Raw genomic sequence first — 25,429 nt, forward strand, 5'->3', positions numbered from 1 at the left:
GAAATTGGTGCTGTAAGGGAAGTACAGTATGTGGCTTAAGTACAAAAGTTCAAAGCAAATTGATTTAAAATCCATTAACCACAGTAGCTTTCGAAACCTAAGCTGCTCCAAGTCCTGAAAATTTCTTGCAAACCTTAATAAAAAAAACCCTAAATCAAAATATTCTGTTTCAAAGTGTGAAACATTTTTATTTAATAACAAATATGATAATGCATAATGCAGTCTTACAGATTGGAGTGTCAAATGCTTTAGGATGAACAGTTATTGTGAAAAATGACTACATTTTGTTTAGTGGAGCTTGGAAAACAGAAATTTTGCTTATCTCATTTTTCATTGAGCTCTTCTGCTACTGTACATGTATAACCTTTTAAGACTTCATTATAATTTAAGCAGATTTATTTCCCAGTTTAGGACAATAGTTTAACTTTGTTTAGGACAAACTGCTTTTTTTGCTTTTTGTCCAAAATATTTACATTTTCATGCATTTTACAGAAAATACAAATAAATATATTTACATGTCCAGGAATATATTTAAATATGCAGTAAATGTGCAGTTAGGCTCCATGGCTAAACCTATATTTATTTAAATATGTTGGTTGACATGAAGTTGTATAAACACCTGTTATTGTCTAGCATTTATGTTTTCACTGACTTCTAGCTAATGAAAGATTTTAATCTGCAGGAACAATAGAACCAGTATTAAACACAGAAAACCAAGTCCAGCAACTACATTTTCTGAATATGATGGCTGATTCTTTTTTTTACTTTTCTAATGTTTTCATAATGCTCTGCAGTGAAAAAAAGAAAATTCAATAGACTGAATCTCTGGTCTGGTCGTGTGAGATTGATGTCTGCATTACCAACTGTCATTTAAAAGCAACCTAGATGGGAAGAGAAATAATTTCCTTTGACGTTAGTTTATTTCATCCTGTTTGAAAACCTAATCTGTCTCTTTGACACCATGTAGCGGTGATGGGGCAAACAGAATCTTGTGGTGTTGTATCTTCAGTACAGGGCATTTAGCTCTGCAGTATTTCCTCAAGCTTCAACAACAAGCATGAAATAATGTAACATAAACCAGCATCACGAAAACATTCTCATCGTACACTATTTTTTTCTACTGGGATAGAGTTGTCCTGTTAAGATTAAAGTGACGTACTGTAAAGTGCAGAAACACAGCAGTCCATTAATGGCAGCAAGAACAGGATTAGACATGTACAGTAGATCTGTGGGAAAGCAAAAAAAAACGTACACCCGTTTGTCATGAAAAAGTCTGGAAATAAACGAAACAAAGCAGACAAACTGTCACGAACTGGTTCGTGTTGGGTGGTGCAGTAGCCCCTATGCGAAGCGGTAAGGACTGAAGGAAACAGGAGGTGCAGTGCGGGGAAAACACACGCAGGGATTTAATGGTGCAAGAAAGTAAACAGTGAGAGTTCGCGAGGCTGTGAACAGGGAAATAAGCAGCGGCACCCCAATCCGAGCAGGTCCAGAACAGGCTCAGGGTACAGTCCACGAGTCCATTCCTGAAAGATCCATCCTGGGACGTGACAAGGCTAAAATCCCCGGGAAGGGGAAAACACGAACACACGAACATGGAGGTCCGGGGATTTCGGGGCGAGCTCCTCCAGACCCCGGGCTCAGAAGTGGGAAATGTCGGGGATGAGGCCTATGCCCTCAGGGGACGTGGGGGGACCTGGTGCTAGGCGGGGCTCACGACATCCACATCCTAATGCTGAGCCCTGAGCCCTGAGCCCTGGAGGCGCTGAGAATAAATAGGGGGAGACAACAAGGCTCACCTGGAACACATATAAACGATCACAGGGAACTATTGACAGGAGTAAATGGAGCGCCCTCTAGGGGTGGACTGTTGACCGTGATACAAACGAAGAAGGTCGAAACTGAGGGGAACAGAATTACAGCATGTGTGAGGATCAGGAGATGGAGTGTTACAGGCAACTTCAATATAAAGATACTATCCCCTCTTAATACGGTTCTCAGTCTCCTAATAAAAGAGAGGTGGTCATTAAAAGGCGATTGGTTCTTCAGTTGATGTGTTCCTGTGGGACATGTTCATGCTTGTGCTTAAACTGTTTCCATATATGTAAGGCGATTGAATTGAAAATAAGTACCTAATTCAGTTCATTCAAGAGTTTATAGACGTTATAGTCATAGCAGTTTTGAGCCACTGTTTTGGAAATCACACTCAAAGCCTGCACTGCACAGTCTAAGCAGAGATATATAGCCATCTCAAGTGACAAAACCTTCCAAAGACGTGACTTTTGTGTTACTGACAAACAGAAAGGCTGGCTTGCTCTAACTGCATGAGATTCATTCTGAACCTTTCCAAGTATTCAAGTTCAGTGATACGTGGAGTGATGATGCAATGCAGTGAGATCACAATTAACAGTCCTTTAAAACCTATTTCATGAGCACAAGCCTTATTATTGCAATGGAATGCTGCCAATTTGCAGGTTTTGTTTTATTAGAACAAGATACTTTATCATGAAGGTCACTTCTGTTAATAAAAATAACACTTCCCATTTTCTTTGATTTAGAACATTTTCGCTATCATCCACAGTCACATTGTTTTTCTGACTAAAGCAATCAGATTTATGTATCTTGTAGACAACACTGCACCTTGGCATTCTGCTGTTTTAATGGTTTATGGGGTATTGGCGAGTTATTTCACTTGTAGATAAATTGGAAAGTCGTTGCTAGGACGTTAGGAACAAAAGCCACTCTAAAGGCTTGTAGTTTTTCTCTATGCAACCTTTCATATTAAAAGATAATCCTACACTGTATGAATAATTAAATATAGTTTCATTTTCTCATATCAAATGTAATATTTTGTGATTGTTTTTAAAGCAAAAGTTAAACAGGGTTTACAAACACCTGCTCCTGAGAGTAAATCATTCTAGAAGGCCTTGGTCCTAAAGATGTGTATGGGTATATTTGCAAGAATTCTTCAAGTTACTTAGCCTGTAACCCTTCACTTGGCAATGTGTGATCTCAGGTTAGCATGAATTGTTTTATTTAAATTTATATAGTGTGACAGCATAATTGCAGTTAAATGATTAACGGGGAAAAATCAGTTTGAACAAATTCATCATTAAATGTTATTTAAATCCCACGTCCACCTGGGGATCACTTTGTATGATGAGCACATCAGGGAAAATCCGCCTGAAAACATAAAGCAATACATTTCCAGGAATTAGCTTTTCAAATCGCGGAATTCCATTCATCACAAAGATAATTCGAGCATGATATCAGCTGAAACCTGTAGGCTGCTCTGTGGTATATTCTCTTCTAAGCATCGGGGCATTGCAGCTAGCTGTTAAAGACTGTGTGAAAACAGCACCAGTATCCGACTTCACACAGTACCAGACCCTGCCGTCCTCTGATTTCACAGGCATCAGAAGAAAACGGCTTTCCCAGGGCTGGGTAGTACAGTTTATAGAGATCCTGCGAGGCCTAGTGTCATGATTTATGCTACTTTAAAACCTATCTCACATGGAAACTAAGATGATTAATGAGAAAAAGTGACAAAGGTATCATGTTTTGTACCTGAGTGTTTTAAGAAGTACAACACATCACTGACTGCACGCCTAAAACATAACATTGTGGCATCTCTGGATGAGACAGCACAGTTTTCTCTCTGCAGCCAGAAGTCATTTGAATGACGCTGAGAGCTTAAAACTAGCTTACTTGCATACATAATACCGAGAAGAGTTTCTTGACATTCAAGGGATACACATTTAAAAAAATTGTTTTGACACTCAAAAAAAAAAAGAAGTTTTCATTTCCCAATACAGCTCTGCCTTGAGCATTAGCAATTTACCAGCATCTTTAAATACATATTAAAATGAAGCAGGGATCATTTGTGAGAATCTAGGTTTCCTTTTAACGTGTTAATGCTCACCACCTGCACTCAATCTCACAAATCTCCAGTGAAACGTTATTATGTTTTTAGTTTAAAGAGATGTTAAATTAACTCTGCTCTCCTAATTAGGTGGCCTGAGCCCATTGTGAAGGTGCGAGTCTAATAAAGTAAGTCTTGCAGGATGATGGCATTGTTCAAGCCCGATGTACTGGTAATTTAAATGTCACGGCTATATCCTAATCTGTTTCGTCCTCTGCCGCTGTGTGTTGTTTCATTATCTGACACTCTGTAGACAGCACTCTGTTTTATCTCCTGCTCTCTCTTCCCTTTCCAGTATTAAACACTATGGGGTAATAAAAGATGCTGCTTAAGATTTGAATCTGTAATTGAAGTAAACTGCATATTGCTTTCTAATTTTAGCATCTACACAATGAGTAAAGCTATCGGTAACTGTTTGTCATGAGGTCCCTCCTGACCTTGTACACAGTGCAGAGAGAATGATTAAAGATTAAGGCCAGAGAGGCCATTTCCTTTTATACAGGAAGATAAATGACCCCGTTTGAAACTGCCTGAAATGGCCTATGGCAATTAGAGTGTTGTGCTCTAGAAACTGTGTTATGTGTCCAAATGGGAATAAAACAGTTGAAAATTTATTTTACTTAAACCCCTTTGGTAAGAAAAAAAAATTGAATTTTGTGTTTAAAGCCATATAACGTGATTGTAAAGAAATTTTGCTGACATCAGGATAACGTAAAGCTAGACCCCACAAAATAGGCTCCTGAGATAAAAAAAAAAATTATCTTATAAAAGGCAAAACATCTTGTTGGGTTAGCAATCAAGAAGGAGTCTGTGTTTCTAATCAAAGTATTGATAAGGGATCCGTACAGAGCAAGTGAAACAGATCACTGTCTTTGCTATCAGTGTCCTGTTTGTTTTCTATGAGGACATTGAACGTGAAGAAGTGTTACAATCTTCTGGAGCAGACCTGGCGTGATGCCATTGATTGACTCTGTAATACAAGCTGTTTTCTTGTCATTCTGTCAAAGCCAAGATTGGACAAGATAACATTGATCCAGAGTGACCCAATCGAAGTGTCTTGCTCTAGAGATGATCGTCAATGAATGGAAGAGAAAGATATTTTCTAGACCCTGAGTGTAATGATGCCCATACCTTCATTGAATCATTTATTTCAGATTTTGTATCAGAAAAACAGCAGGAGCCTTTGTCCATTTGTTTTTTTTGAAATCTCAAGGTTATTAAAAATTGCCTGGGGAAAGAGAGCATGTTTTCTAGCCTGAATCTTACATTTGTCCTTCATGTTTTTTGTTGTTGGTTCAGTTTTTTTGTTTAAAATTGCTGATGGATACAGATGCATTTAAAATCACAGATGTTTTTCACAAGCACTAAAAAACTTTCAAACAAGACAGATTGTTTCTAAGCAGTTTATTAGTAATGAAAACTGGTTGTTGTTGTTGTTGTAAATGAATCTAAAATAATAAGAATGAATTGCATATGTAAAGTACTCATTTCATCCCAAAAGATCTCAAGGAAGGCGAGATTACCTACATCCCCAGTTTATATAGTAATTTAGCCAGTACAACATGGATTAATAAAACCTACTCTTGAGAACAGTACCACGGGATATTAAATGACCAAAAGGCCTACAGATGGCAGAGCACCACCTACAGGTCTGCCAACACTAATAACAGCAGGAACCACAGTTTCCTTGGAGATCTCTCATCCAAGTACTGACCAGGCCCTGCTTTGCTGAGCTTTTGAGATCTGAAAAGATCAGACTACCATGTGACAATGCTGCTGTAATCGATTACCTCTTCCTCTCCAAGGTCATTTTTATTAGCTTTCTATCCATTTATTAATTTCCCCTTGTCTTGTCTTGTTTATATCTCATTCCTCTGCTCACTCACCCCTGTTGTGTATTGTCTTAAATGGTGGCCATTAATTATTTAAAACAGTGTTGGTTTAATGTAAAGGCAAGCAGTCACATAACCTGACAAACACAGCACCATACGTACTGACTCAGTTGTTTGCACTGCAGAGGTTTCACTGTCATCTGTGAGGGCCCAGGTCCCAGTCTGAGGCACATGTACAGTATCGAGTAGTCAAAGTCCATGTGGAAGGAGCTGTACACTGACCTGAAGGTGAAGAAATGAATGGATGAAAGGTGCCATACACTGTACATGTGATGATGTCCTTATTATTGAGCATAATGCAAGGTTGTGTTGCAGCCGTCTTTGCCGTCTGTGTTTGGCTACATTTTAAATAGCCCTTCAAGGGAAAGCTTTGCCTTTCGATGAAGATGGGTCTGTATCAAACTGCATAATAGTATCAGTCCCCTTAGATAATTAAAAATTGCAAAAAAGTAACCAGCTGTCTTTTGTGTGTTAAAGTGGACTAAATTCTACCTTTGTGACACAGGAGTTAATTGCCCATGAAGCTTTTATGTCTTTTTTTCTGATTATGTTTTTTTTCACATACAGTATCCTTCAGGTGGTGCATTATTGAGCTTCCTCCCTGAAATGCACCTGTCAAAATTCATACAGTGTTTCTGTTGGTATAGCTGGTCAGAATTGGTAACTGTAGAAATAACAAAGGCAAAACTTAATGAAATGATTTAAAGACCCTTTTTATGAATAAGAAGCCAGCGAAAAGCGTCCTAATTTTACAGTGTAGGGGAGTTCTGAATCCTTTGTTCAATGTGGTTAAGGAATGTGTGTCAGTCAACAGCCACCCCTGCTACTTCTACTGGCTTTGCTTTTCCAATGGCTTACTGCACATCCCATTAATTATTTTAGACTGGCTCACATGCAAGACTTAGGCCATCCCTTTGGGGTGAATGTAGTGACTGTCTTTACCCTTTCTTTCAACATAAAAAGGTTATATTAGATGAATTATTGGTTTTTAACATGACATGTAAAATGAATGGCTCTGCATTCTGCCCACTGATGTATTCTGTGGTTACATGACAAAAAAATTGTTTATACATGCAGATAGATACTGTAAAAATGTATCCTTTTTCTGGTGTGTATTTTAACAATGGCAAATTGTACACTAAAATTTCTGATTTGGTAGATATATTTTTTTAAGTCAAGAAGATATATTATATAGTGGGTTTTTATACCAAAGGAATTTCTTGCATTATTGCTTTTGAGATATGATATCTATAATTGTATATATATATATGCAGATTTCTTTTCTTTGAGATGCATTATTAGGATAATAAAATCAATAATTCCAGTTTCAACAAAGCAAAATTGTTTCCTGACTAATGATATTAAGTCTTCACTTGATGTTCCAGTCTGATTTCCATCTAGAAACATTGACTCTTAAAGAAGAAGGATATTGGAATACGCTGGTCCATTTTGTCTTATGAGAAGCAGTGAACCTCACATTTGAACAGAACTCTAGAACCAGGTTAGATGAAGTGAAAATGCCTTCCAGTGGGTTTTATTTCCCTGTAGCACTGAAGTGAACCGAGTTCTTGATAGCGTTCTTCTCTTCCGTGAAACACACAGCAGCATGTTCCTGAGGTTAACGTCACCATAAACACAGCCATTCAGAATAAGTCCGATACAAGCCTCGCCCAGAATGTGATGTCCCACCGTTTTTCCTCAAATATATCTGAAAACTCATATATGCTGCTCTCTGTCTATTCCAGACTTCTGCGATATGAAGCAGGCACGTCACTCTTATAGGACTGAAAGATTCACGGTGTTCTTGTAGGAGTTTGTTTTTTAAAAGATGAGAGGCATCACTTTCTGAGTAGCCCTCGTACATACCTGCTCTATTTTTCTATTTTTTTTTTCAAAAAGGCGTTGTTGTTCACATTTCACATTTTATAAGACTATGATCAATATTTACAAATCAATCAACATTAGTTTTAAAAAGCTGCAGTAGAACAGACCTGGAAAGCTTGAAACCCTCAAAAATACTCCATTATGTCATGTTAAAGGCTTAAAGACAGCAAAATTAGAGAGGTATAGAAGTCTTCAATTCAGTTTTAAATATAACGAGTTAGAAAAGTCAGAAAAGTCAAAAATTTAATTTTGCTCCTTTTTCTGTGGCCCACCCTTAATTACCCATGTATTTGAAGAAAGGGTCAGTCCAATTAATACCTGTGTTTAATAATGGGTTTGAAGCTTTTAAAAAGCTCTTCTCTTTATCAGTACCTTAACATGCTGTATCAAGAAAACACTGCTTAAGCTGACCTCTATTAAATTACTTTTCTAGTGAGAGAAGCATGAGGAAAAATGACACACAATTCATTCAGCAGCTAATTATTTTCCATTTAGGGTCACTGGTGAGCTGGAATTGTACTTTCGCTGTCTTTGAATCTCTCACGGAGAAGAAAAATATCTTTTCAACACTGCCAGTGTTTTAAAGGAGTGGATCTCTGGGAGTTCTGTGAAACAACAATTAAGTTCTGGAGCTGACAATAGCACACTACCCCCTCCTTCCAAGAAGAAACATCTAAAGTTGCAGCTTTGTTCATATTTTAAGGAAAAAGAAAGTACACTAAAGCCCAAGAAGTCTGAGCATTTTTCCTGGGCACAGAGAGAAGAAAAAAAAGTATGGCCTGTTTACTTCAGTTCAGTAACTGTTCTAACGACACAGCAATTAAAAACGGTAATGATTTGCATATTATGCTTAGGTATATATTTTTTTCAGGGGCATCTGAAAGTCAGTTTGATTCAAAACTTATTTATAATCATTTAATGTTCTATCTCAGTACTTTTCTCAGTCCATTCAACAGCTGTTGAACATAATGTGCATGAGGTCTGTATCCTGTTTGTGTTGCTACTGTATGCTAAAATCACAGAACTCAGACCTTCTGAAGTTCCGCTTGCCAATACATACTGTACGCTAATGAATTCTTAAGCCCCCTTTCATACAGAACACTGAATATCTGAAGAGCTTCAGATTGCGGCACTTGAAATTTTGCCATCAGTTTCCTGAAGTGTAGTTCAGTCTTTCAAAATGGTGCTTTACGGTCAGAGAGTGCATGAAAAGGAGACTGTTCAATATTTAAGAGCTTAGAATGTTTTATTCCCATTATTTGATTTTGTCAGCTGTATAACCCTTGCTAACTTTTTTCTAAGATGTATTGACAGCTTATAGACAGCTGATTATTATTGGATAGTGGTTATTATTGTATTATTGTTGTATTGTGTTATTGGATATTTGTTATAAAAAACAACAATATGGCATTTTAGGTAAATTTGTATTTTCATAGGATTATTAGTTACTAAATTAAAGCTTACAAAGGATTTTGTCTTCATCTGTCTATTTATATCTCCACTGTAGCCAAAACAGTTAATTCCTCTTTAATTGAGATGCTCAGTCTTTTTCCGCATAGCTACTCTGTGTCTCCCTCCTACCCACTGCACACAGTAGGATGCTAATATTTTTTGGCACTGTTGGCTGAGTCTGTCAGTTATTTTATAGCAGAGCCGCAGTGAATATTGTGCATTGATTAACCAGATTTGCATAGGCAGTGTGAGCCTCTAGGCAAACAGTTGAATGCTAACCAACAGCATAGCAGAACAATGGACCCAAAACCCTGTCTCCCTGTGTAGCCAGGGGGGACATCTGCCTGCAGAAGCAGAGAGGAAGGAGCTACAGCACAGATGAGGCAGCGATAGTCTAAAGTTTCCTCTGCATCAGCTTGGCTGGGTGCTTCTCAGGCCGCAGTCGAAAATACACAGCCAGTTCTTCTATGTACCCTTTGGGACAGTCTGGGGCTCAGATTTACAGAAGCTGACAGCCTGTGAGGTCTTCTGCTCCCCTTCTGTGTTGGATCTGTAAAACGTCAATGTTTCTGCACATTCACGAAGCCTTCTGACTCTGAACTTGCTGGCAAAAGTATATCCAGACAACCCCAGAGACCTCTGCTGGCTTCAGCTTACTGGTGAAATCAATTTGGTGGTTTAAGCTTCTTACCTAGAGGACTGTCTCACCCATCACAAAAGCAGAGAACAATTCAGGAATCATTTTGCAGAATTGCCAGACTTAGCTCAAATGAAACCACAGGCTCGACAAGCATGGCAAGTAAGCTTATCTCCATAGCCCCACAGAGCGCAGCCCCTCAAAGGCACAGTACATTGGTTTAATGCACTCAGAAAGCTTAGCTGATTCCCTGCCAGCCACAGGCCTGCTTTGTGAATTGATAGGGTTCTTCATTTCATTAGGACACTAAATAACCATTCAGCACATGTTTTTCTCGCCAGTTTATAAAAGCAACTGCAAATTTATTAGCATTTTCTTTGAACACGCTTCCATTGCAAATGTCCCACATTGTTGTAAATGATATGTTTTAAATTTCAAGGATGCTTATACCCACACACTATCTGAATGGGATGCATCAAAGGCAATCGTGTCTGGTAAATGCACAAAAAAAGACAGAATGGCGTTTTGATAGCATTTGTCTTCTCTCCTTTGACATGATGATGGAAATTCATTTTGAGGTTAATTTCTCTTTCTTTATATCATATGAGTCAACAAGCAAAGTGGATTTTTGAATTATCCACTAGCTGTGCCAACACTTCACAAGACTACAAACGACCTTGAAATGACATTGCTGGTTGGTCAAATCACACATTTCTGAACCACGAGGTTGGACATGTAATGAAATTGCTCTTTGGAAAGATACAGTAAATTAGCTACACTGCCAAATGCTTTACTACTTCTTCAATTTAATTTTGCTTTATAATAAACATACTATGACAGGGTCAAGCCCAGTACAGTGCCGGGGTAGTCTCAGATCCAAGATAAATGTCTTTATTATAGGTAATAGCTCAAACACATCCAAAGCACAAAACACGAATTCTCCACCTTTTCAGTCTCTTAGGGTCAACTGCAACAAACAAGCAGAGTTGACGTGGGTCTGCATATTATGCTGTGCGCTAGCTAGTATGGTACTCGCAAGGCTGTAGGGCCCATCCCCAGCTGTATGCTCAATTGCTATGAACAAAGACGGGGACCAGCTGATAACATCCATCGTCTGGTACTAAGGAACAAGCACAAGAACAAGTTTTAGTACTGGTGGCATCTCCCTTCATTGTCAGTACATGAAGACAAGGACTACTGTATTGCAATTAGAATACAATTTTTAGTTTATTGCAACAATATAGGTCTTAACATAGAAGTAATAACATACATATTAGTAGTAGTAATAATAATACGTACATAGTTATAATATTATTTCAGTAAAAATTTGCCAGGACATTCTGGAACTTCCCCATTGAATCCACGGTTCCACTGTAGTCAGTGCTGAAGGTAGCAGTTTGTCGTAAAAGGTGGGCTAGCTTAGTCCCTACTGTAGTGTCATCTAGGGAGCAGAAGCAGGTACTTCGGGTTTGTTGCAGCTGAGCCCACTTGTAGCACACAGCTGTGGACTAATTGCGGTTTCCAAGCTGCTATTAATTTTTACCAAGTGTCCCAGTGTAGCTCTCACCTCGCAGCCGCCCCTGGAGCTCAGCTCCTCCCAGCAGGGAGGGGTGAAGGTGACCCCAGGACAGGCGCTGGGTCAGCTCCACAGCGGTCGGGGAGTGGCAGCAGCTGGCCCTACTGCCCACACAGGTTTTGGAGCCCCATTGCGTGTCAACTGTTGCATTTTTATTTTGCTGGCACATTTCTGTTGCTGTGTACGAGGTTGATGATGCTTCAACTACTACAGTATCTCAACTCCAGTAGCATCTACTTCAGTCCACCTTATAGTGAGAAAACACATTGCCACCATCTGCTCACTTTAGATGTGCTTCTGAAATACAGGGAGACTCGTCCGATATCTTACAATGCTGCTAAAGTAAGCAGTTTCTGCTTCATTGGAATATACCAAATAGAATGGCAAGAAAATATATTTATTGCAACGGTTTGTATTTTAATAAATAATTCATGTTTTACTCTCTGGGAATCTTGGCATTCTTACAGAGCTGGGTGCAGAGTAATGCAGTTTGCCGTGGGACTACAGAATCATATTATTTGTTAATGCTTAAGAGCCGATTAACATTTTCTGCCCACCAGTAGATCAAAACCTACAGTGGAAAACCCAGCATGGGCTAACTGATTGTGCATCGGGCCCGTTCAGGAATGGTGACCATGTGATCAGCTTGTTACCGTGATCTCTACAGTACCAGCCACAATAGTGCTTACTGGTTCTGGTGTTCTTTACTGAAGACTGGGTGCTGCTCATGAGCGAGCGCTGTAGATCCAGCAGAGCCTGAGACACCATGGTCATGGGAAAGCGCCTGTCCTATTTGACTAGCAAATTGAGGAGGGAGCGGTGATGACTGCATTGCTTCATGTCGCTCCATTCTGCACTGGCACATGCAGAAAGGCAAACAATCCATGTGGCTTGATGTCTTATCTAAACACTGTCTCAGATCTGCTAAAGAATTCAAGTACTGTAACCACGTCTTTACACGCAGAATAACTGGGATGCCAGGAAAAAAGTTTCAACCTCTGTTTTGTCTTAAGTGTTTAATTTGAATGAACAGACAGGCTTTTGAACATTGTTCCCAGAGCCTTATATGATGCCTTGCACATTACATTTCATACCGGTATGGCTCCGTCAGTAGCTTTGGAGGAAAGGCTGTCTCTCCCATATTTCTGACAGATTGAAGAATGACAGTCAATCAGCAGCGAGGATCCAATCTACAGATCTAAAGAAATGCAAAGGTTTTTAATTCAGGCGCTTTTCCATGAAACTAATGCAAGGAATAATTGGATAAATGTACGTCATTTCGGACATCTCTTATAACTACAGCTCGTGGGAATGTTAAAGGATGTGCCTGTATTCACTGTGCTTCCTCTTTAGGACGTGTATTCCTGTGAGATCTGAAACATGCAGACAGGAGAATAGGAACAGATTGTAAGCACAAGGCATGTCCTCGTTTTGCAAAATCAAGACGTACTGCTGGAGTGGCATAGGCATGTGCTGGATATATTTAAATGTAATTTTGTTGGCTTTGAATTTGCAAGTGATTTGATTTCGTTTGCATTAATCTAGAATAACAAAAGTTAAATTGTAAACCTTAATCTTATGCTATAAAGGGCTGAGAACAGGTTTCAGTAGTACAAAGCCTGTGCAGATGATGAAGCTGGTACTTAGGGGGGAAGCTTTAAACTCTTTTGGCATAGCAGGGCTCTTGACACAAACTGTAATTTTACCAGGCTTTTTCATACCATATAAATCTTGGAAACTGCAGTAATTAATTTTTTTTTTTGCTTCATGTCATCAAAAATTTTGAGTGTGGAAGTTATTTTCATGCATACTTTACCTACTTTGTGATCAGTCAGTGGACTTTTCTCTCGTTGTGAAATTCAGCTAATAGTTTATGAGATAAAAAATAATTGTTATAAGTATGAGCTATGGTGCTGAGTTAGTAGTATAACAGCAATTTAGACAGGAATGATGCTTCTTCAGGTGTGTGTCTCTGGTGTTCTACAGGGGTGGTTGTTTCAGTCAACGCTTTCCAGGCTTTCTGTATTTTGAACAGTGAGCAAAGTACCCTCCATAAGCCTCTTACCCAATGAGAAAGGATTTTCCACCTGAAGTTGCTTAGCAACAAGCCAGTTTAGGAGCTGCTAAATTATTCTCCTATCCAGCAAAATCTGTGACCAAGACATTAAAATAAACCTGGGGGAGCCCTAAAATTTAACAGCTGTGAAGTAAATAGGAACTTTTTACTTCACAATTCCAGATTGAGCATTCCCTTCACACGCACAGACTCATGTGCGTGTGCCTTAGTCAGACTTCTAAAAGCTTTTCAGTGTGTATGAATCCTACATTGTTTTCTGACGCTTAGCGTGAGATCTTCTCCCCTAGGACGGACTTTTGGCTAACGCAGCATAGGCACTGCATGTTAATATTTATTTGTTTTGAGATGTGAATGTCACTACTGCTGTTCCTCTGTGTGGAAGCAGGCGATGATGATTATAAGCCAAGCCAATAAAGGATAACACTGAGGAGCATGCAGAGGGGGTCATTGAGCTCTAGAGGGCTTCTCAGGTGGGGTCGCCTACCCACACCAGGTCCCTTCATGTAAGCCTGCTTTCCAAACCCTTCACTGCTGGACTGACAAGACTGTGGTCCTTGTGAAATTCTTCTACTTTGGGTTGCTGTCATCCTTTATATGCAATTTTACAACCCAGGAAGAAAAAAAAACTTCTATAAAGCCATCAGTAAGGGTTTTTGTGTAGTACTAAACAGCATCAAAAGCTAAAAATGAAAAGGACAGTATTTGCCATTTGTATTTAAATTAACATCCCTATTGTTACTTAGTGTTTCTATCACAGTTTGGTATCCATTTTATTGTGAAGTAATGCAACTCTTGAGCATGTTATGTATATTTCTATTATCTGGCACTTTCTTTTTTAGCGGTTTTAAATGTATTTTTTATTGCTTTGAGCTGTGCTTGTTAAGATGAAGGCGTGAGATATCTTGTCAGGCAGTGACACAATATTGGATCACCCTTTTCTCCACTGTGGGTCTCGGCTGGTATGGATTCTTTTTGTGGTCTTTTGTCCTCTTCTAATAATAGAAACCTTACTGGGAGAGCGTGATGATGAAGCATGCATAGTGCAAAACCACCAATGTAAGCATCCGGGAGAAATATAGCATTTTTCCTCTAAGGGGCACATTCATCTTAAAACCAGCAACTTGCTGATTCTTATAAAAATGAAAAAGCAAAAGGGGCTACAGAGATAATATATAGTCTGACTTGTCAGTGAAGCACCTTGCATCTCATGTGTAAAGAAATGCAGGGTTTACTTTAGGCTCTGTAAGGCTGGGGCTGCTTATTTACCTGATGTTCTACCTCTGAGCACAGCCTGAAGTTATCAAACTGACAATAATTGTTTTTAACTGCAGATTCCACCCATTGTCAGCAACAAATAAGCAGAACTGCCACAGTGCTTCCTGCGAAATGTCCTGGTCTCTGCCAATGACCTTGACACTGCCTGTGTGCCTTTTATAAATCATTAAACTCCTCTCTGGTCATGTTACACACCACTGCCTCTCCTCCCTTTGTACATGCATTATAGCATTACACATGCAAGAAAAATAAAAAGAATTAACAAAACAGATTGGTGGTATTAATTTAATTCCAATAATTGCAGTGTGTGTGTTTCTCTTACATCAGAAGTGGATTTATTTTGCTTGACATAATCAAAACTGAAAGTTATGTTTCAGTGGTATGGAGACACTATCCAAGTCTCACTACCCAATTTGATAATCATCATTGTAATCGTAGTATCGGCAATGGTTTTTTTTTTTCGTTTTCCCAAGCTATGTTCTTTGATTATCTGCAAAAATATATTGAGTCATACATACTGCAGCACAGTCTCTCATAATGAAATGTGTGGATGACAAAGGTTAGGAGAATCATTCTTGATTAGATGGGACTAGTTCAGATGTTCTCTAAAGCGCTTTTAGTGGAGCTGTTTGTTTTCCCTCTCAGAGTTAGTAAATAAGAATAGGTAATTAAGTGCCTCAGAAAACAAAAGGATATGTCTGCATCTTCCGGTGTGTGTCTCTGTGTGCAGGTGGACTTTCAAGTGCTGGTACAGGTCAAGATTTTCAGGAAGTTCATTTAGAGAGTTCAGGTTTACACTATTGGAAAGTCTTATCATATTGAAAACATTGTATTAAAAAAATCAATAAACAGCAAATCTAGATTTCTGAAGGTGCCTGAGCTTTAAATAATGTGTAATTTCTTGAAGCTGGAAAATAAATTGAAAGGATTTAGGCGGATTTGCTTATCTGTTGGACACCATGAAGCATTACATTTCTAGGGCTTGGGAAAGCACATTGAAACTAGTTAATCTGCAGTGGTTCAATATTACGTTTCCCCTCACAGTCAGGCCATTTTGAGCAGGGAAAGATTAATCCCCTAGTAACAGATGGATGTTAAAGACTTACACGTGGGAGAAACAAGTTTTCACATTGTTATTACATTGGATTAGTCCATTTCTGCTGAACAAAAGCTACACTGTTGGTTACAATGATATAGAGGGGTCACAGGTCACACAGTATTAAATGATTTTTATAATCCTAATACATAACTTCCACTGTATAGGTTATTAAACCTTGTGAAGGATCATTTCATGGTCGGCGCAGAAATCAAATTGTTTGAATATTGAGCCTTTGGAGGGGAAATGACTTCAGTCCATCATATTTTCTGTTCCTTTGTGGACCTTGCTGTGTAACAGGGATGAGTCTGTTTTCTGACACACTAATCAATATGAAATGAATAATATCATTCAGACCATTAGGACTTCAGGGAGGACAGGTGTTTTTCTGTGGTGTATTTTTGAAGTGCTTTGACAAAGAGAATGGCTTTTTACAAACAAAAGCCCAAAGTGCAATATTCAGGAAGTTGTGGTTTAAGTGAGCCGAGCACCTAGAGAACGATATTTCATCAGGCCGTCAAGCTCAAACATATTTATGGTCCCATGTTCTTACTAGAAGTGTGATCTTCATCATTCTTTGTGTTATTTATAATTTCATAAAGCTGTTCTATGACAGTGCTTATTTTATCCCCCTTCTAATCTGTTCCTAATAAAGACATGTCAAGAGACCACGGTGAAGAGTTATAGGGCTGCCTGCTGAGCACGCTGCAAGTAAGGGAAGACTAGGGGATAAATCAGAACTGTGGGCTACTGAGGTGAGGAGATAATCTCCACACGCTTTGCGAGAATCAGGCTTTTCCCTTCAATAGCAATGATCTATAGTAATGAAAATCCATGCAAACTATCAGAAGGGGAAGATTGAAGTGACACTTCCTGTAAATAATTAGAAGCTGGCACCTCAGAAAGACAAAAAAAAACCCTAAATATATTGTCTTCACAAATATTGAATCAACGAGTGAAATATAGACTTGAAAAATATAACACTTTTTCAATTACTGTTCAGATTAAAAAAATAAAAATGATAGACTAAAGAAGAAATGTATTAACAAATCTCATTCTTAAACACACTTGTAATGAATTTAGTTCAGTAGTCTTTTTGATAAATCCTGATAAATAACACCATTTGTACTGTACATTTGCTTGTTACATATTTTGTGCATACAAGTTCACTTTTCTCTGCAAGGGGACCTTTCATAAAAAAGGAATCTGTTCATTATCAAGTTTTTACAGACCCACAGAGTGACTTTCCAAATGTGCTCCTGAAGCTATTGTGTTTTTAGGTTGGAGCCCCACATACATGGAAAGACTCATTAAATCAGCAGTCCTGTAATAATAAGCTATTCAATACAATCCCAATCTCTCAAAACTAAAAGAACCCAAATTATATGCCTTTTTTACATAAAGGCATTTTGGCAGTAAATGTCAAGCTGGGTACAGTGATTATTAAGACAAAATAACAATACTTTATTTTCTTCAGATGTCATTAGAAATTCCTTAGAAATTTAAATATGAAAGTCATATATTTACTAACTTTAAAACCAATGTCACCAAGATCCCTAATTTGTGGAATAAATTACTGTTCATCTATGAACACAAATGATGATTGTCGAGTTGTGTTGAAAGCTGTATTGTTTTGAGTAGTCATGTATAAATACTCAAACATTGGATCTCAGTGACCCATCAGTTTCATGACTTTGTTTTTGAAGTAAATCCATAACAGACAGTTTTCTATTGAGTGAAACCACCATTAAGATGAAACTGAAATATTGTCTTCTGGAACAACGTTCCCAAATCCCTGAAGAACTTTATGCAAAAAAGAAAATGCTAATTATCTGAGTTTCAGTTAAAACAGGAGCTAGCTTTTTGTCAAACTGCACACATCTAATTTTATGGTGTTAAAAATTAATTCTAAGAAAACATTGTAATGAGAATATCTGTATTCATAATAGTGCCAATATATTTATAACTCTCATCTTTTTGTATTCTTTCTGGAGTATTATGGTGCTGATGTGCGGAAGTTTAAGGTAGTGAAGTGAGTTTTCCCCAGTGCAAAGTTTTTAAATGAGATTTTACTGTAACATCTAGAGTCACACCTTTGAAATAGAAACTATTGTGTGAGTTGTGTGAGCTTTCCTGGTTGAATAAAACTGTCAGACTTTAGGCTGCATATTTACCAAACAGTTAGAACAATTTTTGACATTGTAATTGTAATTGGATACACATTGTGGGTATTCAGAGAATTCCACCTGATTTAAACAGGTGAGAGGAACATTTTATTGGGTTAAAACAAAACAGAGAAGCTTTTGACTTCTTATCATTATTTATCCACAGACTCGGCAGCGGGAATTACTAATCCTGGTCCTCCGGGGCCTGTGTATCCGCAGGTTTTCCATGTCTCTTCACAACACCACCAGCTGAAGAACTGGGAAGTGCGTAAACTGGATCAATCAAGACAATAGCGAGCTGACTTAGGTTGTTAAAAGCCCAGCTGGATTGAAAACACATAGACACCCCAGTCTACCACTATCTGCGGACTGCAGACCCCCTCCTCTCCAGAACTCTCCAGCACTGTCAAACACCAGACCTTTCAGGCCTTTTTAATTCTCCTCTGGCACGTACTGTAACTCACTGCTTAATTACATCACTGACTGTTAGTATGAGAATCAACAAGGGGTTGTACTCGGATCCTGCAGTGGAAGGGGTTTGACCTGCTATGCAGTTCCAGTTATGCAGAATTAAAATGTGAGAAGGGAATTAATTTAGGTTTGTTCCTTCTTTCTTGTGTGTTTCATTCTGTGGTGGCTGGGTCAAAGACAACAGATGACATTGTCTCCTCTGCGGAGTGCTCTAGTGACGATGAGGACCTGGAGGAGTGTGATTCCGGACACACAGGTGGGCTAGGTTAGTTTATCTCTGCTTGCTTTAACATTTTTATTTTAATTTGCAATGGAGGATCTAATCCTTAAAGCATCTTTCCCATGGAACCACAAAGTGTAACTGCAAATAATTAGTAAATTTGAAAAAAAAATGTGCACACACTGTACAGGTTAAGCTAAAAGTAAATCTGTATCTATTAATGATTTTGTTTCTAATGAATGATAAGCATATTCTGAGCTCCACATATAAATCCTTACAAATTGTACATTAAAAGTCAACAAATACAGTAGGTGATGAATTGTAAGTCACATTAATCCCAATTATTTTTATGCAAACATTAAATAAGGCTACACTTGTCCATGGGATTTGCAAAGTGGTTAACATGGTAATATAGTTATGCTAATTTTGTTATCTCAGCATTTGAATGAGAGCAAAAAATCTTTAAGCACAAAAGTACGAAATTAGCATTAACAAATGCCATGTTTTCTGCAGTGATGCTTCAAAATGTATCATACTTGAGGACACTTGGCCATGCGGTATTGACTTGCATTTTTGATAAATGATACATTTTGAGATTTTAAAATTTGCTTTTGGCAAAAATTACACTGTAATATCTAGCAGATTAACTGCAATTCAACTAGTTATCTTCTTTTTGTTCCTTCATTTGTAGAGGCTTGCCCTAAGTTAAACATTTTAATAGAGAACAGATATCATCGAATTTCTGTGTACAATTTTTTTGTTTTGTTTTTTTATAGTTTTATTTAAAGGTGAAAGTGCTATACTGCCGATGTTCTTTTTAAATAAAAAAATAAAAAACCTAATGTCTAGAAAATGTAGGTTTAAAGCATAACTTACTCTGAGTTAACTTCTTTTGGAAGAACTTTGGAGCAGACCTGTTTTCCTGGGTAAATTTTCAAGAACACAAGCAGCCAGTCACGTAGCTGTAATGCAGTAACAAAAGTTATTTTAAAAGTGTTTGTAAATTTATTCTTATATCCTGTTAAATTTGGTTGCATGTAATTTTCAGCTCCCATATAGAATTTCACTCCCAGTGACGTCAGACATTTATAAATTGTGTGCAGGACTGAGCTGCTGAATTAGTGCTGTACTGGCAGAGAAGCTGCTTGCTCTGAAGGCAGGATGAGCTGGTGCCCTGTTGTTGCTTGTGCCTGAGCTGTGCCTCCATCCAGCTGCGACGGGGATTCCCCGGGCTGGGCACGGCCAGGGTAGTGGGGCAGGACCCTACCAGCTTTCAGGAACACTTGGCATTGTAGCACAGCAGGAGTGGATCTGGCAGGTGCCCTCCAGTTACAGGATCCTACCTCTGTAGCACAGGACTTGTAGACATAAAGATTCAAATAATTAAATACGGTCCCATCCGATATCAAACAGCTACTTATTCCTGCTTGTGCCTGCAGCAACCTGCAGCCCATTTCAGAGCATAGTTACCTGTCCGCTACAGGGCACAGGACAGCACAAGACTGGACCCCACCCTAGAGAGGACACCTGTCCATCACAGGGCACAGGACAGGACACACCGTGGACAGGCCACCTGTCCATCACAAGGCACGAGACAGAACACACCCTGGACAGGACACCAGTCCATACAGGACATAAGACAGAAGCACAACCTGGACAGGACACCAGTCCATCACAGGACACTCACACATATGCAGACACACAGAAATAAAAGACACTGACCAATTTGGCCACAATGTGTCAGCAGGCTACAACCAACACAGAAGGCACCTCAGTCCAGAATCAAGCCCAGGGCATAAGAGCTGTGAAGCACCACGGTGCCCAATAGGACCTTAAATTTAGAATCACAGACTGTTTTCAGTTTCAGGGTGCTCTGTGCAGATGACCTGTTCATGTGCAAAAACATGAAACCAATATTCTTCAAATATTAATATTACAGTACATTTCCTCCTTTGAGATAGCAGTGGAGGTGCTGAATCATTATATAGATCAATAAACTCAGGATCTGCTTGCATTTGCCTGCTTTTAAGCATTTCTATTACTAGAATTAAAAAAATATTTTTGGGAAGCCCTTTTTAACCTATCAAATTTCACAAAGAATCCTTTGACATTCTTTGTTTATGTAGATTATTCAAAAAAGGTCTTTCTTCTGTACTATAACCCATCTATTTTCTGGGTCAAATTACTTTAATAATTTCACAGACCCTTCAGTCTTCAGTAGGTTGTGCAGATTAATCATTTTCTTAAGTGGCATTGCACCTGTTTCACAAAATTAGCATCAGGATCGCATAGGTTACAGGAACATGACTGGCTGATTTAAGTTTTGTTGCATTTTATCATGGTTAACCTGAAGGTTAGAGCCTAAGTTCTCCCAATGAGTATTTTAGAGTAAGCTATTTAATAAAAAAAGAAGTTGATTTCTCGTTTATCCCAATAGCCCCCTGAGTTATTATTATAGAAAAAAAGACAGATATCAACAGCCCCTGTCATCCAATCACATGTTTACACAGAAATTCACGCCTTCATTTTAACCCCAGCATCAGCTGAAGTGGACAGTTGCATGACATGTGGTTTCTTTTGTCAAGCACGAGTGTTTTTTTATTGATTTTATTTTAGTTTAGTTTAATTTCTGGTTTCTTGGTTTTTAAGTTGGTTCCTATGTTGGTGTCCTCATCTGCCAGTAACTCCAGAATAATACATTTCTGTCTTTTCTCCTCATCTTGTGCCGCATGAATTTTTGGTGGTTAAAAACAATTTTCTTTAGTTTTTATTTCTTTAATTATTTGTGCCGTATGGCTTATACCGGAACATTCCCATTTTTGATTAACAAAGCAAATGAAAGGCAACAAAATCTTTTCTTGCCATCAATTTTTTTGGCCTTGCGTGGGCAACCCTAATCTGTCTGAAGAAAGTTGTGTGCGAAAGAATGATTTTTTTATCTTTCCTACTCCCTTCCTCCTCCTGTTGTAGCCGTTCTGCATATAAATGTTTTTTTTAATGCAGATGGCATAAAAAGAATTTTATTGCCACAAAGTATATCTGTTTTTCTATTTTATTTGTTGATCTTAAAAGTCATTTGTGGCATGCAATAGCTGTAGCTTTTAACTAACTAAAACCAACTTCCTTGTGACTTCCATTTTACAATGCATGGACGTTGATGGTGCCATTGTGTGTTTACTTCATAGCTGTGCAATCAGGCTAACCCAGCCAGCCTGTACTGTTTATTTCAAGTTCAACATCCCTAAGAGCAGCAGTGCTAGAGACCGCTGCTGTATGAATTCTCTTCAGCTCTGTCTGTCAGTCTGTCTGTGTCTGTCTGTATCTTGAAGTGTGCTGTTCGTGTGGTGTCCTGTGATTTTGTTCTCTGTCTGTAACACTGTCGGATTTTCCCTTATCCCTGGCGGAATTCCATAAGAGGGATATTCTCCAAAAGTAAAAAGGAAAATCATTAAAACCAAAACAAATAGATCCAAAATTCGTGTTTACATTTGGATAAGTACTATGCTTCCTAACCTGGCACTAATTGCTTCAACAAGCATTTATGAAATTATTTACTGCTTTGCTAAAGGGAGATGTGTTTTAACGGTTATTAATACAGATGTGAATACATGATAACTTCATTATACTGTTCCATCATAACTAATAGAATACGTTTATCAAGCCTGGCATAGTTACTTAGGAAATTCAGAAGGGCTCTGCTTGATTATTGTGGGATGGTTCTATCTTAAAGCATTTTGCTCTCGACAAGAAGAGGTGAAAATATCAAAAGAGTAAGTGCATTGTCTCCCATGAGGTCTAATTACTGGGGTAACTGTTACCTTGCTACAGAATAGCTCAGGTTTGGTGTGCTATGGCGGAATTTATTTTAAAACAAATGTAATATACTGTATGTCTGATCTTGGATTATTTTACTTCAGGATCTGCTATTAAGCCTTAACATATATCATTGTTCCAAAACTGATGTATATTTATATGTATTTAAAACTAGCCAGTAGATTTGAACTCTGTCATATTCTAAAATTAGATTTTTGTCTTTGTTTATAATCACAATTGCTTTGAAAATGTGGACAGCCTGGCAGGGAAATGCACATGTTAATATCAGATTCTTATACTCTTATTAAGGGAAGCACAATTTCTGTTTTTCACACACCACTGAGAAAGTAAATAAATGTCACCTTTAATGTTAGATGAAAAGTCATAACTTGGTTGGTCTCAAATCATATCTGTTGGTTCGCTCAGGTTTAATTTCAGCCACCTATAATGAAATCATCACAGAGAAAATGAGTAACATCAACCCTCCGGGCCAAACACAGGAATAATTGTGGGCAGCCTGAGATGAATATTGCTCTGATTGTAATCAGACATTGGCAGGTGTTACATATGAAGCTTTGGAAGAACACACTACAGATCAATACTTTACATGGATGAAGTAGGTATTAAAAGAGACACTGTGGTCAGTGTATTTACTGAGAAAAGAAAATGGAAAGACAGCAGTAAACCCATTATTGGTGAGGTGAATTCACTATTGGCCAAAAAACAACTGAAATTTCTATTAATTCCCTAAACCGATCCTGTTCCTCCTTGCCCTTGCATTCTTTTGCTCTCATTCATCTAAACGGAAGCCTTAATTTAAAGTAAAAACCGAATAGATGTTTTCGAGTTACAAATACATGTTTCTAGGTTCATATAAAACTCTCGAAGTTTCAAAGTTGAAAACAATTCAAAATGTTGGTGTAATTAATAAAGTATGAGTTAAATGTGAGGTCCAATTAAACAATCAAGAGCTCAGCTGGAAAATAAGCCAGGGGATGCTGGAGCCAGGCAGACCTGGATCCAGAATCCCTGATCTAAAGGCTTTTGACTTTAAAAAAAGACAGAAGGAAATTCTGTCTGAACTTGAAAAGTGATAATTGAATTTGTTAAAAAAACATATTTTCTCTGATCAAATAAACACTTCAGTTCTGCAAAGAGAGTGTTGTTTTGAGATGTGGTTCACACTCCAGACTCGAGATGTGTTGCTGCCGCTCTGGACCTGCTGTCATATTTGAACAAGCCTTAAATCAGACCCCAGGTTATTAGCAGGCACACATCTCGATTGGTAAGAGGCTATTTTTTTTTCCCCAGCCTGCTTGAAAGTCTTTATCATAGAAATTGCATTGTTGTTCAACGAACTGACAGAAATAGACTCACCTTGATAGCTGAAAATGCCGATAAATCCCTTCAAGACACACATGGAAAGAGCAGTCTTAACAAACCCGCTAATATTCTGATTTTTTTTAAGTTCTCCATTACTCCATTAGCCTGTATTTTATCAGGACATGACAGCAGCAATTCCGCCTCACAGCCAGACCTCTTCAGGTCTCAGAGGCAGAGCAGGGCTGAGCCTGATCAGTGCTGGGAAAGCAGGTTGTCTATGTAGTAGTGGTCCAGGTGGACCAGTAGGTGGCTCTCCTCCCTGAGGACCAGATTTGCAAACCAGTGCCCCATCTTAGTGACCAGGGACACTGCAGGAGGCTGTAGGAGGCACCACCCTTGAGACATAAGACATTAAACAGTCTAAGGCCGTCTTTCCTCCCTGACGTTTCACCTTTAATCCACCAGCTCAGGTGGTGAAATAATTACTCACCCCACAATTTAATTATGTATAGTAATTAAAAGTCATAATTCTATGTGTTAATAATTATGAGAGCTTTACAAAATGCTTAAAAAGTTTTTACAGTATTTAAAATAACATTATTCTTTTTTAAAGTGAGCCACATTCATACTACTATGGAATAGTTTACATAAACTTGTTGTTATATTTCAAGTTTATCTTATTCTTCTCTTAGCTGTTGAAAACACAGTTGTTTCTGAGCTCCACTAGTTATAACTACTCTGCAGTTAATCAATGTGAAAAATACACATGGCATAGTTACAGAATTTTGGTGAAATGCACTTTGTCTCCCCTGGTGTCTTTGATTAGGTAGAAAATGGAGCATATGCTTACTAACATTACAAGAGTAAGAAGAGAACTAAGCAATAAAAATTGATTTTTGTTTCTTAGATAAGTGCAAAGTTTTGAAACCATTTTGTTACTGATTACCAATACTTTCACTGTTCCTAAGCACGGCATCTTTTCCTGTCTGTCAGTACAGAACGAGACATCCTGGCTGATGGTACCATGTCCCATTAAACAAACTGGATGTCATAACAAAAATATTTCCTTTTTAATCCGTTTAATGACAGAAGACTAAATAAATTGTTCAAGTTATAAATGCAGCACAGCTAGGACATATGTGTGGTAAAAGACAGTCACAGAGAAAATAACAACAGTAGCACTCTTAATTTGCAGTATACACAACACAGCCATTTACAAATTAGAATGGAGAAGTCACAGTATATGCCTAAGCAATTTAAAACTGTTTACAACCCATTGATGCATGTCTCCAAACATTGCTGCTTTACATCAGCATTTGGAATTCAAGCTAGTCACCTTAAATAAGCAGATTAAACTTCATTCAAGTTTATAAAATAACAATAAAGAAGAACTGTATAATCCAGTGGTAAACACATAGCGATACTGTATGAGCTGTCTACACTTGCTGTCTTATTAAAGTCCTTAGCTTGTCTTGTTTTTCAGGCTTTTCTTCTTTAGACTTACGTTGTTCAGCAGCCGGTCTGTGATTTTAGACAGGCAAGCAATTAGAACCCCCTCAGACAGATGCAATTCAGAAAGGACCCAAGAGAGCCGTTTTCAACATTAATAAAGCCTTCTACTGAAAT

General features: G+C 38.2%; 1 protein-coding gene across 1 annotated transcript in view; it reads left to right on the forward strand.

The window, feature by feature from the left end:
* LOC148827937 (neurexin-3) overlaps positions 1-25,429 on the forward strand; it is a 379,354-nt gene that overhangs the window by 346,391 nt on the left and 7,534 nt on the right. The window contains exon 19 of the mRNA XM_088924829.1: positions 18,625-18,703. Within this exon, the coding sequence (XP_088780955.1) occupies positions 18,625-18,703 (79 nt within the window). The remainder of the gene's footprint in view (positions 1-18,624; positions 18,704-25,429) is intronic.

The sequence above is a fragment of the Atractosteus spatula genome, chromosome 9 (assembly GCF_055471065.1).
Source record: "Atractosteus spatula isolate fAtrSpa1 chromosome 9, fAtrSpa1.hap1, whole genome shotgun sequence".
In the NCBI taxonomy this organism is placed as follows: Eukaryota; Metazoa; Chordata; class Actinopteri; order Semionotiformes; family Lepisosteidae; genus Atractosteus; species Atractosteus spatula.